Source organism: Diceros bicornis, chromosome 5 (genome assembly GCF_020826845.1).
Source record: "Diceros bicornis minor isolate mBicDic1 chromosome 5, mDicBic1.mat.cur, whole genome shotgun sequence".
NCBI lineage: Eukaryota > Metazoa > Chordata > Mammalia > Perissodactyla > Rhinocerotidae > Diceros > Diceros bicornis.
In genome coordinates this window covers 66,389,997-66,409,673 of record NC_080744.1, presented here as the reverse complement: position 1 = coordinate 66,409,673, position 19,677 = coordinate 66,389,997, and the positions used below count along the sequence as shown (strand labels likewise).

The 19,677-nt window shown below is 35.2% G+C and overlaps 1 protein-coding gene across 4 annotated transcripts in view; it reads right to left on the bottom strand.

Moving 5' to 3' along the window:
* Positions 1-19,677, bottom strand: part of NEO1 (neogenin 1) — a 226,811-nt gene that overhangs the window by 104,575 nt on the left and 102,559 nt on the right. For all 4 annotated transcript variants that reach the window (XM_058542026.1, XM_058542028.1, XM_058542027.1 and 1 more), the window contains exon 6: positions 879-1,033. In XM_058542026.1, the coding sequence (XP_058398009.1) occupies positions 879-1,033 (155 nt within the window). The remainder of the gene's footprint in view (positions 1-878; positions 1,034-19,677) is intronic.

Sequence of the window (19,677 nt, the reverse complement as noted above, 5' to 3'; positions counted from 1 at the left end):
AAAAGAGTAAAAATGCTAATTTAACTGTAACACGTTGCTTTTTAGTTAAGGTTAGATACTTGTGAATTGCTTTTTGTGACATATGAGATTATGCATTTCAAAAATAGAAAATATATTCTTACTAAGAATGAATTACTTATATGAGAAATTTGTAATGAAACACTAAGTCTTTAACAACCATAATTACTTCTGATTATTTCTACGAATGTTGTGTATGCATCTTGAGACGTCATTAATCCTTATTACTAATATCTAGATAATTCTATTACTAGGATGTTAGATAATAATAATAATAATAGATAATATTTACTAAGCATCTACTATATATAAAGTCAAAAGCAATAATGGCTAAGTATTCTTAAATACATTTAACACTATTTACTTTTGCATTTACCTTTTAAAAGAATCTTTGTATCTATTGTCACAACTGTCCAACATTAGGACATACTTGTTTTGAAGGGCCTGGGCGTCAGTACATGAAGGAAAGATTTCTGCTCCTTGAATAGAGAGCTGTGAATGAAGACAACTGGTGTATGTGCGTGCGAGCACAAACACGAGAATCATTACCCAGAAAATGGTGGCAGCTGTGTTTAAGAGTGCTAGTATGTCTGAGGAGGAGTACCAGAGTATTGGTCAGGAGATCTGGACTTTAGGCTTAGTTCAACCATTGATTGCTATGTGATCTTACATAAGTTATCAAAACATTTCTGGGCTCAGCTTTCTCATCAGCCAATGAAGCGATTGTGTTCTATGTGAATTTTTCTGTCTTCATCTGCAGTACATCAACTGGTGTATATAAGATGACAGATCTCTTGATGAGGACATTTAAAGACATTTAAGGTTTCAGAGACAAGTGTCCTTCTTTGAAAAATACTTACTACAATCTTAAAGTAATCACTTGGGATAACCATATCCCCATTCTTGACCCACTTCACAGTTGGAGTTGGTTTTCCAGTCACTTCACATTCAAATATAATATCCATAGATTCGTGAGCATATATATTAGTAGGCTGCTTCAGGAATTCAGGTTGGGCTTTAAAATAGAAAGGAAATTAAGATATTAATGAAAATAAAAATAGGCAGTTATTCATATTTCAAGCAATTTTTTAAAATCAGAATTTACAGGATTTTTACTTATTTTTTGAGGCTTTCACATATTTTTACAAAAGCATATTTAAAATATATGTTAGGAACACAGTATTTTTGAACACTGATATTCTGGTATAACTAACTGGAAGAATAATTATAAAGATAATTTCTCAGTTTCCTTGTTGAGAAATATTTACTAAGTTGACTACACTGAAAACATTGAAAATATGAATGTTCTGTCTAAAAATGAATATTCAAGACTATTCCCCTAAGATTTATACCATTTTGGAAGAGCCATAATTAAAATTCAAAAAGAGTTGAGAAGACTGACATTAACTTCTTTTTCAGTCAGCTTCATGAGTAACCAAAACAAAGTAATACAATGTCACATTAGAGGCCTTAAATAGTTCACTCAGGCAACACACTCCCATCCCTCATTACATGAAACACACTCCCTCAATACACCGCAACACACTCCCATTAGTAACACCCCTCATTACACGAAATGGTTTTGAAGGGTGAGAAGAAGAGTGGCAGGATCTTTGGGGACAAGTTAAGCATACTTGAAAAAGTCTGAATATTCCAGTATCTTCCTTTCCCCTTGCCCCAAAGTTGTAAATCAGTAAATTCTAAATAACAGATTCATTAAGATTTTGAATTAGAAGGGTAAAAGTAGATCATCTAGTCCAACTTCCCACCTAATGCTGTAATTTCCTACACAACATCCTACTGATCCCCGTTTATAAGTTTCAAATGACAGGGAACTCCCTATATCACAGAGTAGCAAGCTCTACTGTAGGCTGGTTCTATTTAAAAAACAGTGATGACAATGGTAGCAGCTTTTTGTTTGTTTGTTTGTTTGTTTGTTTTAAATAGTTGAGCTAAAATGTGCTCAGCTTGCTGGGATTTTGACTGGGATTGAGTTGAATCTGTGGCAACTTGACATCTTAACAATATTGAGTCTTCCTTTCCATGAACATGGTGTATCTCTCCATTTAGTTAGACTTTGGTTTCTCTCATCAATGTTTTATAGATCTCAATATACAAATCTTGTTCATACTTTGTTAGGTATATCCCTAAGTATTTCAAATTTTTTGGTGCTATTGTAAGCGGTACGTGAAAATTTTTTTAGTTTCCAACTGTTCACTAGCTAGTATGTAGAGGTGAAACTGATTTACATATATTGACCTTTTATCCTGTGGTCATGCTAAAACTCACTCCTTACTTCTTAGCAGCATTCTATAGACAATTCTGGGACTACCTACATGGACAATCATGCTGTCTGTGAATAGAGACAGTTTTATTTCTTCCTTTCTAGTCTGCTTTCCTCTTTTTTCATTTTTTTGCCTATGGCACTGGCTAGAGTGGGGCAGGTCCTGGGAAGAAGTCCAGACTAGCTTTATAACTTGGCTAAATGAAGAGTAAAAGCACAGAGAGCAGGTAGAACCCCAGGTAAGCAGCAGGAGCTAAGGAGGGAAAGAATGTACAGTCTTAAGAAGCAACACACACTCACAGTGATGGAAGATCAAGAAAATGTAAGTCTGTACAACTAGATGAAATCAGGAAAATCTATTAATGGTGAATTTGACTATCCTTTCAAACATTGATTAGCCATTTGTATTTACTCTTTTGTGAATTATCTATACACATACTCTGACATTTTTTCACTTAGAGTGCTCACAATTTTCTTATCTAATATATAAGAGCTTTTCACATAATGCCAGTTACCAATTTATGGCCTCTCAGCTCCATATCCACTCTTTGTAGTAATGGATGTGGACCTTTGCCAGCTGGTGCAATGCTAGACTTTGTTAATAGAGGGTTCTAGAGGGACACTGCAAGGTACAGCAGAGGAAAGGGCTTATCCTTCAGGTTGAGATGTGCTCTTCTTCTTGCCCCTATGGTGTGACAGCTAGAAGGTATATGAAAGATCCATTGGCAATTACTCTCCTGCAAGTTTCTCTGCTCAGTCTCGAGCAAGTGTGTCCAGTTTACTCCAGCAGGTGGCTTTCTGTGGACCAGCTCTGACCCACAGTATCCCACTGGACAGCATCCTGCATATCAACTCTGACTCAAGGCATCCCCCCAGGGCTCATCATCCCTGCTCATCATTAGTCAGGACCATGGCACCCCAACAAGTGGCTTTTCACACACCAGCTCAGGCCTGTGCCATCCAGCAGGTAATCTCCCGTGGACCAGCTTGGCCCACGGCTGTGTCCTCTGGCAGCAACTACACTCTCTCTGAGGTCTGAATCGCAACCTTGGGTAGGGGTGCCCTCTTCCAAATTTGTTCCTTTTTTGGATTTTCTCCCACAGCTCTGGAGGTAGTAGCTGATCCTTATATTTACTAGTCCTGTATTCTTTAGGATCCTATTTTATCTTTTTTAGTAGTTAAAACACCTTTTACTAGTTAATTCTTTTTATTAAATTTTCCTTGTTCAAATTCCTGGTGTGATTTCTGGCTCCCGACTGGACCCTGACTAATACACTAAGATATTAATCCTTTCTCATACAGGCTACCAATATTTCTTCTCAGTTTTTTCTTTTGCCTTTTAACTTTAGGATCTGTTGTTGTATCAAAGTTGTAAATTTGTATGTGGAAAAATATATTCGTCCATTCCCTTTTGGCATCTGTATTTTATTACTCTTACTTCAAAGGTTTTCCCTGCTTCCATTTTATAAAAATATTCCCTTATATTTTCTTCTAGTATGTCTATGAAACAATCTGGACTTCACTAAGTATCCAGTTTTACATTTTTCTAAATGGCAACTCCAGTAGTCCCAATAAGAGTAACTGATTTGAAATAGTTTTCATATTAAAATCCTATATACTCTTGGGCGGTTTATTTCTGGATACTAAGTGGCTTCATTTATCTATCTATTCCTGGGCCAGAACCACAAACTTAATGATTGTAACTATACAGTATTTTCAAATATTTGGCAGAACAAGTACTCTCTCTTTATTCTTTCATTTCCTGAAAATTTTCCTATTTGTTCATTCATTTATTTTTTTTCCCCAGATGAATTTAGACTCATCTTTGGTTAAGTTTCTCTGTTCCTTTCCAAAGAAAACAGACAAACTCTAGGCTGTTTTCATTTGAACCTAGAATTTTCATTTGAACTGCAATAAATTTTAGATGCAGGAAAAATGAACATATGTGCAACTGTGAGTGGTCCTATTTAAGACCAGATTATCTATGTTTAACTGGATATTATTCAATAATGACTTATTGTAAAGACGTTGTAATGACTGAAGTCAAGAGACCTATAGTTGAGTTCTGGTTCTACCACTAGACATTTTGCTGACCAAGGGTTTCAAATCCATGGGTTTCAGTTGGCTCCTATACTAAACAGGGAAGTCAACTAGACTATTCCTAAGTACACTAAGGTCTCTAACCAACTGTGTTTTAATGATTTTAGTTCATCTTTGATGTATGATAATTAACACATTCACGAGTGCTTTCCACTTATTATCATTTAGTTCCCACAACAACCCTATTATTTAGGTATTATTATCTTATTTCCATTTTACAGACAAGGACACTAACACAAAGAGAGGCTAAGTAGCTCCATAGGGTCACATAGCTTAGTCAGTGACAGATCTGGATTTTGAACCTAGGCAGTCTGACTCAAAACTCTATCTCTTGGGCCAGCCCCAGTGGCCTAGTGGTTAAGTTCAGCATGCTCCGCTTTGGCAGCCCAGGTTTGGTTCCTGGGTGCAGACCTACACCACTCGTCTATCAGTGGCCATACTGTGGTGGCAGCTCACATACACAAAGAGGAAGATTGGCAGCAGACGTTAGCTCAGGGCGAATCTTCCTCAGCAAAAACAAAAAAACTCTATACTCTTTACTTTTTTATTTTATAGAAAAGAATAATAAATCTCATGTACTTGTAGATTCAACAATTATCAACCCATGTCCAATACTGTTTCATCTACACACCAACACATCCCAGGCCCCTCCCCCATATTACTTTGAAAGCAAACCCCAAGTATTGTATTATTTCATATATAAATATTTAAATAAGTACCTCTACAAAACAAGAACTCCCATTTCTAAACAAAATCATGATACCGTCATCAAGTTGGTATCTACAATAATTTCTTAATATCAATTATCCAGTTAGTATTTGCATTTCACTAATTAGCTTATGGTTTTTTAAAAAATGATTTATTTTATTTGAATTGGGCAAAGCGCATTCACTGGTATTAATTTGTTTCTTACGCATTTTTTAATCTATAGGTTCCTCCTTTGTCTCTTACTTTCCATTTGTACTTTGTTCAAGTCATTTGTCAGGGAAAGTTTCCTGCAGTCTGTCTTTTGCTGACTGCATTGCCATGGTGGTATTTAACGTATTTGTCCTATATACTGGCAGTTAAATATAAAAGCTTGATTGATTTGGGGCCGGCCCTGTGGCTTAGAGGTTAAGTGCATACGCTCCACTACTGGTGGCCCGGGGGGCGCGCACCGACGCACCACCTGTCCGGCCACGCTGAGGCCGCGTCCCACATACAGCAAGTAGAAGGATGTGCACCTATGACATACAACTATCTACTGGGGCTTTGGGGAAAAAAAGGAGGAGGATTGGCAATAGACATATTAGCTCAGAGCCGGTCTTCCTCAGCAAAAAGAGGAGGATTAGCATGGATGTTAGCTCAGCGATGATCTTCCTCACAAAAATAAACAAACAAACAAATAAATAAATAAATAAATAAATAAAATAAAAGCTTGATTGGAGTCAGGCTCTTTATTTTTTTCAAGACTACTTCATAGGTAATGCCATGCCCTTCCATCAGGAGGGTTCATGATGTGTGTGACTGCCTCTCTTTTTGCGATGTTCACAGTCTTTGATAATCATTGTCTATGCAAAAGGGGTTGTAAAATAGTAATATTCTTATTCTCTCATTCCTTCTATAAAGAGAAACATCCCCTCATCAATTATTCGGCTATCCTTAAATACAGTTCTTATAGAAAGGACAGAATAAATGCTTGTTTCTTTCCCTTTACTTACCGATTTTCAAACAATCATCTGGTTCTCTAATATCCTCCCTCAATGGTGATCACTGAAGGCTTTTTTTTAGTATCATTATGAGTTCATGGATTGAATTATATTTGGTTTGTTTCAATCCACGGAAGTTATTATTCTTTTGATTCTCCAACTATCCCATCTTTGACCAACGGAAGCCTGAGTCCACTGGAAGTTCCTGAGTCCTTTTTGACATGACCCTAGTGGTCTTTTTGACATGACCCTAGTATCTTCTAGTCACTGTTTTTAGGCCCTATTTGTGGACAAAGACAGGAACTATGTACTTTTCAAACATAAAATTCATCATGATTTCACTTTGGTATTTTCAATTAAAGTCAGGACTATAGGTTTCATCTGGATCTTATTAATTTTACATGTGTATCTCCTTTCTCTCATGCCAAAAATCTCTGTTCTCAGTGACATCAACTCAATTACTCAGATGCTTTATCTTACTCTCAGTAGTCTCAGAATAACAATACCAACATTTCCACCAACAATATAATAAGAGAAAACAGTTGAAGCTTTTTGCAGTTCTTTTTGTCCTCAGAGTATATCCACTAGGTATGTAGTCCAATTACCACTTTAAATTTATTTGGAATAGTAACTTGCACTTGGAATTGTTACTTTCTATGTGGCTATATTACCAACTAGATACACATTCCGAGTCATTTGTTTCATTTTACTATCCCTTTTTAGGAATTAATTTGTAAAATTTGAATCTACAAAAGCAGGGTATATTCAAACAAGTCTTGTTTCTAACCTTGTTTTCCCTACCCTATAACCCTCCCTTCCCCTAAAGGTAGCCATTTAAAGTTTTTTTTATGGCTTAACTTTCCATTTTTAAAATTAGAAGCAAACACACACAACTTGTCCCCACTCCTCTAAGAGATTAAATAGTAACATACTAAATTTTTTCTACCTTCAAAGCCTGCAATCTTAACCACTATGGTACCATGTTTCCGGGGAACTGACATATTCCTTTAGTCTAAAGGACTGAGGTTCCCCCTAAGGCAGAGTATGTAATTTTGGAAAACAAAGCAAAATCCTCTTCAAAAAAAAGTCCAATTAATACATAGTTAGTATGCATTTTTAGTAAACAGACTTTCAAAGACTATTAGAAAAAAATCATCACAAACAATGTTCAAGTCATCATTTACTTTTCCCTTTCATGAATTATAAAATAATGCCTTTAAAATGTTCTCTGGATTTTAACTCCTCTGTAGATAGTATTCACACCAATTAAACACAATGTAAGAGCAGATGTTTGTGTTTGGGAAGTTAAATTGACAACCAAAGAGCAAATGAGTCAATTACCATAAGAAAATAAGTGTTGTAATGGAAGATTATGCATTTCGTTACCAAAGAGATAATTAAGCTTCAAATTCTCTTTGACAGTTCCCTATCCTTTCTAATGCCATCATCATTACAAGAATAATTTTAATCGCTAAATGCACAAGTTGAATTTAATACTAAAACATATTATACTTGCAAAATTCTTTTACTGGAAACATCACTTAATTCCATCACTGTTATATAATGCTGGAAATTGCCACTCAATTCAAACAGAAAACAACATAGGGCCAACACCAATATTTCAAGGTTACTTTATTATTCTGTTATTTGGAAGATTATAATAGTTTTCATTTACATTAGCTCTAAATTGTTAGAGTTTCTATGGTTTGATTTTAAAAGTATAAGCATTGAAATTCTTTAAAAGCTCTTTAAGTAGAGAAACAAAGCAATTTTGTCCATTTTATGTTAAACTGCACACTTGCTGTTCTTAAGCTTCTTTTCAATAATTCACAAAATTACATGTAAGTTCTTAAAAAAAACAAAAACAAATAAAAACCAGGCATTTAACAGCCTGAAATCCCTTCAGGGATGTTGTTTGACAGTCTAATCACAAGTCTGCTATAATAAGGACTGGCTCAACTAACAAAGCAAAAATACATTAGAACCCTCCAACGTTTCTTGAGAAAGGTTCTCGTTCCAATGAAGGTGAATGGGTTTTCCTTATTCTCCAGGAGAAATAGGTGAAATCGTAACTATGAAGCAACATTATGACCAAGTTGCCACAGGACCTTGAAATTAGATTTCTATCCTTCCACCCCACACCTTCAGCTCCAGTTTCATTGCTTTTCCTTAACTCTGCCCCTCAACTTGGCTAACAGGTACTCATCCTTCAGATCTTAACTAAAAATCATTTCCTTAAAGAAGCTCTTCCTGATTCACAGGCTCCCACTTCCCCTTCCCATTCCTAGGCCATGACTGCCCTATTTACCATTGAAACCCCAGTGGCCTAAACCATAACAGGTGCTCAATGCATATTTGTTGAAATAAATGGTTAATTGAATTCTAAAAATTCCATTAATCAGCACTATCAGAGAATCGGAGGTTCAGGCTAAGAATTTTTCAAGGATTCTCAAGTTTCTCAAGTATTCCATGTTTTATACCATTGTTTCTCCAACAGTTCATAAACCTATTCTTTGCTGTGAATTTTCTGCATGAGTTTTAAATTTAGCTTTTAAATGATTATGATAACATAAAATCTTAAGCATGTAATTTCAGCACTCACATTTGTATTTATGTTTACAAACTGGCTCTGTGATCACAGAATTTAATCCTAATGCAATGTTTCTCAAACTTGGGGTTTTAGTGTCCTTAAAGCTTTTAAATTTGAGAAACTGTGCCCTACACATGATTTTTTTTTTATTTTGAAGAATTCACAAAAATATTTACTAACTACAAGCTCTCCTTCCTTAACAAGATTGGACTTGATACTTGATCTTTGCATGATGTCCCAATCATGATGAACATTAATCGTGTACCACATCTAGACAGAGAAGGTATGGAGACCTCAAGGTTGATTACTTTCACTTGGCACTGTAAGTACATTAGAAATGCTCCCTAAATAGCTGAACTCATAAGCGCTCTGCTTTCGGCCTTGCAGCAGCATACAAACGACTTAAGACAACGTTTCTCCAAGTGAGACCCACAGACTATTAGCAAAGATACCTAGAAAAATGTTGAGTGCTGGGCCTCACACCACATACTTGAGAATTACAAAAGATGAGGCCACCAAGTCTGCATTTTAACAAGCTCTCCCAGATTATTCTCAGTCATGCTAAAGTGCGAGAATCCTGCACTAGGGGTCACTTAGATGACTGTATACATCATCACAATTTTATATACACAGGGAGCTCCCCAATTCTTGTACCTTCCAGGACCACAGAATTCATTCATATGCTCAATCATTAAACAAATATTTAATGAGCAACTACTAAGATGCAAAGACATTTTACTGGATGCTGCGAGGAAGACAGATAAGAAAGACGTGCTTAATAAACTGTAAAGTAAGGCAGAAAGGTATGATGTCAAGAGAAGATAAAATGTTATATAGATGAGAATTCAAAAGGGAGTAATAACTAACCATTGATGCATCGAGAGATATACAGAAAATTGGTCTCGCTATCTCACAGGAGGATAACTGGGAAACTGGCAAATAAAGAGAGATGGACAGTGACTTGTTACCATATACCTTTTCCTACAATTTTTAAAATTGTGGTAAAACAAACATAACAAAATTTACTATCTAACCATTTGTAAGTGTACAGTTCAGTGGTAGTAAGTACATTCATATTATTGGGCAAACATCACCACGATCCATCTCTAAAACTCTTTTTATCTTGTAAAACTGAAACTCAGAACCCATTAAACAATAACATTCCACTTACCCCACCCCCTCAGTCCCTGGCAACCACCCTTCTACTTTCTGTCTCTATGATTTTCTAAGTACCTCATGTAACCGAAATCATATGGTATTTGTCTTTTTTGACTGGCACATTTCACTTAGCATAATGTCCTCAAGGTTCACCCATGTCACACAGGTGTCAGAATTTCCTTCCTTTACAAGGCTGAGTAATATTCCATTCTATGTACATACGATGTTTTGCTTGTCCACTCATCTGTCCATTCATCCATTAAGTTGCTTCTAATGTTTTGGCTATTGTGAATAAAACTGCTATGAACATGAGTGTACAATTATCTCCTGGAGACTCTGCTTTCAATTCTTTTGAGTATATACTGAGAAGAAGAAATGCTGGATCATATGCTAATTTCATTTTTAATTTATTGAGGAACTACCATACTGTTTTCCACAGCAGCTCTACCTTCCCACCAACACTGCACAAGGGTTCCAATTCCTCCACATCCTCATCAACACTTGTTATTTTCTTTTTTTTTGATAATAGCCATCCTAATGGGAGCAAGGGTGTATTTCACTGTACCATATACGTTTTTGTACCATTTGATTTTTTACCATGTTCATGGATTGCCTATTTAAGAAAATTTTATTGACCACTGGATGGTTTGGATTTGTCTGTTCCTTGCTTCTCCCTAGTATTTTTTTAGTTGATTCTTTCGGTTGACTGAGAGTATCTTTTGCTTTCTTTTTCCTTCTCTCTACTTTCCCATTTATCATTATCAAATTTTAAAAGATGAATAAGTATTCAGTATAGAAGGTGTAAAGAATACAGAAAACATAAAAGCCTCCCCTTTATCAAGCCCCAAACCACTGTCAATACCACTACCTTCCCTAGAAATAAACACTATTATATTTTCACTGTGTGAGCCTTCCAAACTTTTTTCTATGTATTTCAAACATTACACACACACACATACATTTTTAAAAATACAGAATGGATCAGAGAATAAATACTCCTCTCCAATTTGTGTTTCTCTCTTAATAATTTTATGTATCAGTATATATTGCCACCTCTTTTTTGATAGCAGCATAGTGGTCCATAGTCTGACAATACCACAATTTATTTAATCATTCTCCTACTAATGGACATTTGATGCTGCTTTTACTTTTTCTATTAAAGGTAATGCTATAATACACATCTTTGTACACATGTTTAAGAATTTCAGAAGAATAGATTCCTAGAGGGAATAACTAGGTCAAGATATTTTTATATTTAAAAATGTTATAAATATTACCAAAGCCTATAACCAGTTTTATTTAGAGAATCACTATCAATGAGACTATTCATTCTACTAGAAGTCCTAGCTAATGCAATAAAATAAGAAAAGAAAAATAAATATAGAGATGGGGTTGAAGAAATCTCCCCCTGCCCACCCCACAAGCATACCAAGGCAATGACTGTCTACTCAGAACATTCAAGAAACTCTCTCTCTCATGGAGAAATTCTAATGTGCATTGCTGTTCTATTTGTAGTGGGGGTGAGGGGGAAGCCCCAATGATTTAATCAATTAAATTAAGTAATGTAATAATTACTAAATTTATAAATAATAATTAAACTATGGTACATCTAACTGAAGTATATGTTACAGCCTTCTGACATAAAGTGTAGGGACCGACAGCACTGGCATCATCTGGGAGCTTGTTAGAAACACAGTATCTCTGTCCCCTACCCTAAATCCTCTGAATCAGTATCAGCATTCTACCAAGATCTCTAGGTGAGCTGTATGCATGTTAAAAGTCTAATAAGCACTGCTTTGGAGCATTTAAATACTGATGTAGTCTTATATGTAAAAACATGGCAAATCTAAAGATAACTGGTATGATCCTATTTGTTAATAAAAACAATGTATTTCTAGATGTACACATATGTAAATGCTTTTAAAAGACATCTAGAAGTATACACTAAGCTGATGACAAAGGTTATCTCTGAGGAAAGGGGTGGGAATAGGGAAGGGACAAGGAAGGAGGAGATTTACTTTGTTGATATGGTTTCATTCTTTAATAATGGTATTGTATTACTTATGTAATTTTAAAAAGAAACATACAAGCCAAAATAATAAACTGAGAAGCTATTAGAAATATAAAATTTTTTTAAACTAGCAGAATAAATGATTAACATATTTTTCACTGTCACTCATATTCTTATACAACCAAAAACAAAACAGAAAATTCAAATTTAAAAATCTAATTCACAATAACTACAGAAACAATTAAATAGATATGCACCTAACAAGGAAAGTAGAAAACCTTTAAGAAGAAAATTATGAAACTTTACTAAAGGACATAAAAGAAAATGTAAAAGAATGGAGGCACAAATATAGACCCAAGTATGTATGAAATTCTCATGACAGAAGTGACATATTAAATCAGGGAGAAAAGATGCTAACTCAATAAATAATCTTAGACATGGTATAGTCATTTGGAAAAGAATAATGCTGGATTCATACCTTATTCCTTATACCAAAATAAATTCCATTATGTATCAAAGATCAAATGGTTACAAACAAGCAGATCCATAAAAGAACTAGAAGAAAACATGAGATAACTTTTTTTAATAATCCTGGAAGGAGGTCTAAGATATGCTATAAACCCAGAAGCCACAAAAGAGAAATATACTCTATCACACAGAAAAATTTTTAACATTGTGCATGATTAAAAACTACCATAACAAAGTAAAAAGACAACGAACAGGGGGCAAGTGGCAGAGAGAGGTCTAATTTCCTTAATATATAAAAGTTCTAATAAGTAAGAAAAAAATTAATTCAGTAAAAAGAAAACGAGCAAAAGATACAAATGGACAGTGCATAAAAAAGGAAATAGACTTTTCTAAACATATGAGAAGATGCTGAAACTCATTCATACAAAAATACGCAAATTAAAATGTTAAGAGATTATTTTTTACCTCTTAGGTTGCCAAGAGTAGGAGAAGTGGACATTCTCTTATATCTTGGTGATAATACAAACTGATACAATCTTTATTTATTTATTTATTTATTTTTTTGGTGAGGAAGACTGGCCCTGAGCTAACATCTGTTGCCAATCTTCCTCTTTTTGTTTGAGGAAGATTGTCCCTGAGCTAACATCTGGGCCCATCTTCCCCTACTTTGTATGTGGGATGCTGCCAGAGCATGGCTTGACGAGTAGTGTTGTAGGTCCATGCCTGGGATCCAAACCCGCGAACTCCAGGCCACTGAAATGGAGTGTGTGAACTTAACCAGTACACCACCAGGCTGGCCCCGATACAATCTTTTTTATGGTAATTTAGCAATATCTATAAAAATCCAAGTTGCATATACTACTCTGGTCCAGTATTTCACCTCAAGAGATCCATCCAAAAGATACACTCACACATTTGCATAAAGAAATGAGGATATTTCCTACTCACAATTATTTTTGTAATATCAATTTACAGTCTGAGAAATTATTCTATAATCTCATTATGGAAACCTTGAATGAGTGAATGTAGTTCCCTGAATAATCCAATCAAAACCAGTAAATGATCATTAAGCTTCTGAACTAATTCCTCATCTCCAAAGATGAAAAGCTTGTTCTTAAACATGTTCTTTATTTATCCAACTGCTACTGGTATATTTATTTTTCACTCCTTACCACTCATGAAAATTCTCCAAATTGGCCTAGCACAGAAAAATCTTTGTATACTTTTTCCATTTGTAAATTAAAGTATATATATTTGAAAATTTCACAGAGCAGCTGAAAATGAGCATTTTAGCTCTTAGCAGAAGTTCAAGAAATCACTGGATTTGCTGCTCAATACAAGATTCAGCAATTCAATACAAAGTAGAATATTTGTTTTTCAAACTGTTGACCCACTATTAATTCTGGTGTAGGCACTTAAGAAGTACACTGTAGATGTTAAAAACAATAATTAAACTGACAAAGTTGGTCTTCTCTTTATTATCACCATGTGCCAGCAATTCTCAATGTCAGTTATAAAATTGCAGTCAGAGCAGATCACTCCCACCCCTTTCTCAGTTGACCTATCAGTGTTTCATGAAATCAATTTTTTAAAATATGGAACAGGAAGAGACCCAATGGGGTGAACAGAAAGCAGTGTGTCACACACACTTGTTAAACTTTTTCAGGGATAGACATACAGATATAAATGTATATTGGACTGCAGCATAAAATGTATTTCTTACTATTTATAGCAGTTAAAAATGCTTAATAGCCACTGGGAGAGAATAAAGACCCTAATGAAGCGATAGACATTGATTAAACAGTAGTAGACTAGGAATCAGAAGTTTTGGGCTTTTAATTTTGGCTTTGCTTTCAAATGTGTTTTGTGATTTTAGGGAAATTCCTTTTTCTTAAAAGGATATAAGACATATGTATGTAAAAGTACTTTCTTTTTTAATACAGAAGATATTTAAAGAATTTTCCAGGTATACCCATATAATGTAAATGTGATAAAGTACAGATTATACTTTGAGAATAAAATAAAAGTTGCTTGATGATATTTCTACTATAATAAAATCTCTTGGCAAATCAAAGCAGCTTGTAATACCACTGTCCTAAATGTTCCAACTTAAAAATGCAGCGGCAACTATTTTCAGCATCCCAAGAAAATGGTTTAAGAGGAAAATATAATTTGGGGACTTGCAGAAGCTTTATCAATCAGTAGATTAACAACAATACCTCTATAGGATTTTACAAAAGAAAAAGGAACTAAATTTTGTTGAGTATCAGCTATGAGTCAGGTATTGTAACGTACTTTATCTATTAAATCTCTTTAAAGCCTCTAAACGTAAAGCATATTTATATGTAAAGTATAATTCTGTTATACAATCACTGGAAATCAGCCATTATGCTCCCACTAAAAAGGGCTGACAGTAACAACCCTGGCCAACGCAACAACCTGCTCACATATTATTTTCTCACTTTAACATACTGTTGTGATATGGTCTAGATTTTGTAGTTCTCTTTGACCTGGACCTCAGGTCCAATGCTTCACAAGTAAGTTACCTCACAGGTACGGAAAGCAAAAATTCTCCAGGGTTTTGGGGAGATGGTGTTTTACCACTGTCAATGCAGTGATTAGATTTTGTAATTACACTTTTTAAAAATACTTGTAATTAGATGAAGACTGATACACTAGGCAAATTTAATTATTTACTCTAGGTACAGATATTATGAAATAGCAGTTTGCGGAGGCAAACATATTTGGAATCGATTGGTAAATTACTGACATTTCATAGCACATTTGACATTATTCCTTTGCTTCTTCAAGAGAAATTCAAATAGCTTATTAAGAAAATTTTCAAATCCAAAAATAAAAGCAGAAGTGACAGACAGCTAAAATTCCACTATTTCTAAAGACATGTAAAGCAAATCATATCAATATTTAAATTTTTCTATTGCCCATTTCTTTCAGGTACCAATAAAAAGACAATTCCCTAACACAACACTTTTAAGAATTCTCTTTGATATGACTGACAAACACATGTATCACCTACATAGGAAATCAACACTGTTTAGAAAATCTAGAAAATACCTCACAAAGGAAGATACAGGAATGACCAATAAGCAGATGGTAAAGTATTCAACATCATTAATCATCAGGGAAATGCAAATTAAAACCATAGAGAGATGTCACTACACACTCACCAGGATGACTACAACTAAAAAGACTGACAATGCCAAACGCTGGCCAGGATGCAACGAGAACTCGCATACACTGTGGGTAGAGAAGTAAACTGGTACAACCACTTTGGGAAAAGGTCTGGCATAATACTCAGGAACAGTACTCAGCAATAAAAAGAAACAGACTACTAATATATGTAACATCATGGATGAATTTAAAATACGTTATGCTTTGTGAAAAGAAACCTCATACAAACAAGCACAGACGACATGACTACATTTATATGAAGCTTCAGAGCAGGCAAAACTAATACACGGTGGGAGAAAAAACAAAAAGTATATGCCTCAGGGGTAGTAAGGAGAGGATTTTGGGGGAAGGGACATGAGGGAACTTTCTGTAGTGATGGTTAATATTCTGTATCTTGATAGGGGTCTTGATTGTATAGGAATGCTTATTTTTTGGAACACAATAACAGCACACTTAAGATTTATGCATTTAACTGTATATAAATTTTACCTCAAAAGAGAAAAATAGAACCACAAAATGTTATGCTCTAGCTCATGATATGAATGCTGAAGTTTTGATGATGTCTGTCACTTACTCTGAAATGTATCAAAAAATTGGATGGATAGTGACGGATATATGATACAGCAATTACAGTAAAATGTCAATTGCAGACTCTAGGTGGTAGGTGTTTGCTGTAAAATTCTTTCAACATTTTATTATAAAATTTTTCCAACACATAGAAATGTTGAAAAAAATTGGAAAAGATTTTTTCATTAGAAAAAAATATTCTTCATCACCCCATCATTCTTACTACCAGGAAATTACTATGATTAAGAGTTGAAGAAGAAAAAAAAAGTACTACCATTTTGAGAAACAGTATGTTTCTCAAATGTAAGACCGAAGTAGAAATGGATGGCAAGGATCAGCATCTTGCCAAATGATTTGGTTTTGACAATGACACAGAACACCCAGCTGACCCTAGTCATTTCTCAGTACGTATTTCCAAGTTCACAAGCCAAATTCTGTCCACGTAAATTGTGCTTCAAAACTATAGAAGAAAACAATTTAGGCTTGTGATCACTTTCGAATTTTCTCTTTCACATAAATATTCCTTTCTTAAACAAAATTTTTTATTGAGATATAATTGACATATAACATTATATTACCTCAGGTGTACAAGTAATGATTCAATATATGTAATATTGTGAAGTGATCACCACATTAAGTCTAGTTAACATCCATCAACACACATAGTAACAAATTTTTTTCCTGTGATGAGAATTTTTAAGATCTACTCTTAGCAACTTTCAAATATACAATATTTGAATACAGTATTAGTAACTATAGTCACCATGCTGTACATTACATCCCCAGGATTCACTGGAAGTTTGTATCTTTTGATCACCCTCACCCATTTCACTCACTCCCCATCCCCAACTGTTGACAACCACCAATCTGTTCTCTGTTTCTCTGAGTCTGGTTTTTTGTTTCCGCTTTTTGTAGATTCCACATACCAGTGAGACCATATAGTATTTGTCTTTCTTTGTCTGACTTATTTCACTTAGCATAATGCCGTCAAGGTCTATCCATGTTGTCACAAATGGCAAAACACAAATGTTTTTAAAAGTTTGGACTGATTATCCATAACATGGTCAAGAATTCAAGGAATAAATTCATCTGTTAAAAACATCAAGTGTTATTTTTTCCCTTCTACCTTCTGAACAAGAATCACTGAAATCCACTGGCAAGAATGAGTCTCAGAAACACAGCTAACATATAATATTGCAACTTTTATCATCCTGGGCTAGAAATGCCTAATTACTCTGTGTCGTCTACTGTATCCTTGAGGATGAGAACTATATCCTATTTGCCATTCTACCTCCAGTGATACTGGATTCTGTCTTCTGCCTAATTTGCAGCAGGTACTGAATAAATATTGCTTGAAAAATACCTCTGATATTACTTTTAAAATAGTCATTGAAACCATGTAGTATTTGTAATCATGGCCAAGAAAAAATCAAAGCAAGGAATGGAGGGGACAGGGTATGGAGACTATCCCTTGACCTTGCCCAGCTTCCACCAGAATAGTTCCATGTTTATCTATTTTAAATTTCTGGCTTCCAAAGTAAGATTTTACTTGAGTTCCCTGGCCAAAAAAAAAAAAAAAAAATATATATATATATATATGAAAACCACTGACATGATCTCCACCTAAGAAATTTCTCTGGACAAGAATAACAATGAAATGTTGGTTATCATTACAATGGAGATTGGCAAAAAGAGAACAGATTTAGATTCATTTAGCTTTTTGACAGTTATTCTAGGAATTCAGACCACAATTCAGAGCAGTTAGCTTTCAGACAAATTGAAGGTAGCTGTGCTATACTGAGATAAGATATTCCTGTTGGGGCAAGATCCCATTCCTGTGTGTAAACTGGGTTTACCTGAAAGTGTCATCAATAAACACTTAACGGTGGAGGGTGGGAGTGGGTAAATGGAGAAGAAGTCTGCAATTAAGAAGAAACCTGTTCTAGATATTCTTTGCACTTAGGAGGTTATCTTTCTACTGCCCATTTGGAAGCTTCTGAGTTCAATTTTTATTAAGAAAGGGGCCATTTTCAATTCATAAAACTGCTCCACTTTCCTGCTGTTCCCAATTCTGGCTATCATCTCTTTAACAAAGAAAAGGGAAGAGAATGAGAAGTTTAAGAGATTCAATATATTTAATACGAGAAACTGACAATATGACTAAAATTATTAAAATTACTCCTGCCAAGATCTCTTCACCAAATCTGGGAAATTTGATAGCACCTCTTGAAGTAAAAGAAATACAGTTTCCATAAAAGTAAGATATAGTATTTAACACTACATGGAACACATTTCCTCAAAAAGACTGAATATATAACAGATTCAAGAAAAGACAACTAAAATTAATGAATAAGAGACCCAGAGTGGGCTAAACTTGAAATTCTAAGGTCAAGGAAGTAGAATAATGACAAGGATGACAGTCCAAACCTTCTCACTTATTTCTGGGCTGGAAGAGACATGACTTTGCCCAAATATCACAATTCTTATGTTCCTTAAATATAGACCAAAAAATGTTTACTAATATTTTGTCCAATCTGCTGTCCTAGATAAGCAGGAGTCCAGCATGCATAGACTTAAGTGAGAGAGCCTAGGGAGCTACCCTGGGCATAAGAATGGAGTGTGACTGGCCTGGCTCACAGACCACAAAACATGGAGCCAAGGATCATCTGATGGTTGGTGGCATAGGACAAAACCAAAAAAGCAAGTCATCTGAAATGTCTATATGAATGATCCAAGGAGGAAGCAGAATCTAGGTAAATAGGCAAAAGAGAAACCAAAGAAAGTATAAAAGTATAATCAAGTGAAGAGGGCTTAGACAGAAAGGAAAGATTCTTTGAACCCCAGGGACATTAGGTGAGACACATTTACTAAATGCCTACAACGCGCCAGGCACTGTATTAGACCACACCATCACCACAAAGAAAGCATTCTCATCCTCATTTTACAAACAAGAAAAATGAAGCTCAAGTAAATTGATTAATTTGCCAAGATCACATGGCTAGAGACTGGAAAACAGGGACATGTCTCCAAAAACATCTCTCTTTCTATCAGACCATATTCATTCTATGAGATGCAATGCCGATATCTTAGTGGTCATATAGAAACAAGGGATCCATTTCTATACCACGATTCCTGCTTATTTGTCCCACAAAGCTTCCTCCTGGTTAGAGTCATTTGGCAAAAATCACAATAGAGTTGAGTTCTTCTCATGCTGCATTTTTTTTGTGTGTAGAAGATTAGCCCTGAGCTAACATCCATTGCCAATCTTCCTCTTGTACTGAGGAAGACTGGCCCTGGGCTAACATCTGTGCCCATCTTCCTCTACTTTTATACAGAACGCCGCCACATCATGGCTTGACAAGCGGTGCATTGGTCCTTGCCCAGGATCCGAATCTGTGAACCCCAAGCCACGGAAGCAGAGTGCACGCACTTAATTAACCTCTACGGCACCAGGCCGGCCCCTCGTGCTGCATTTTGACTAACGCACAAACAGCAAACAGGCAGAATCCTCAGGTGTGTGAACAGCTCTTCTATTCTGTGACATTTTCGTGGCCAGAAACTATGCATCTGTATTCCACATAAATCTAGGTTCTAATCTTAC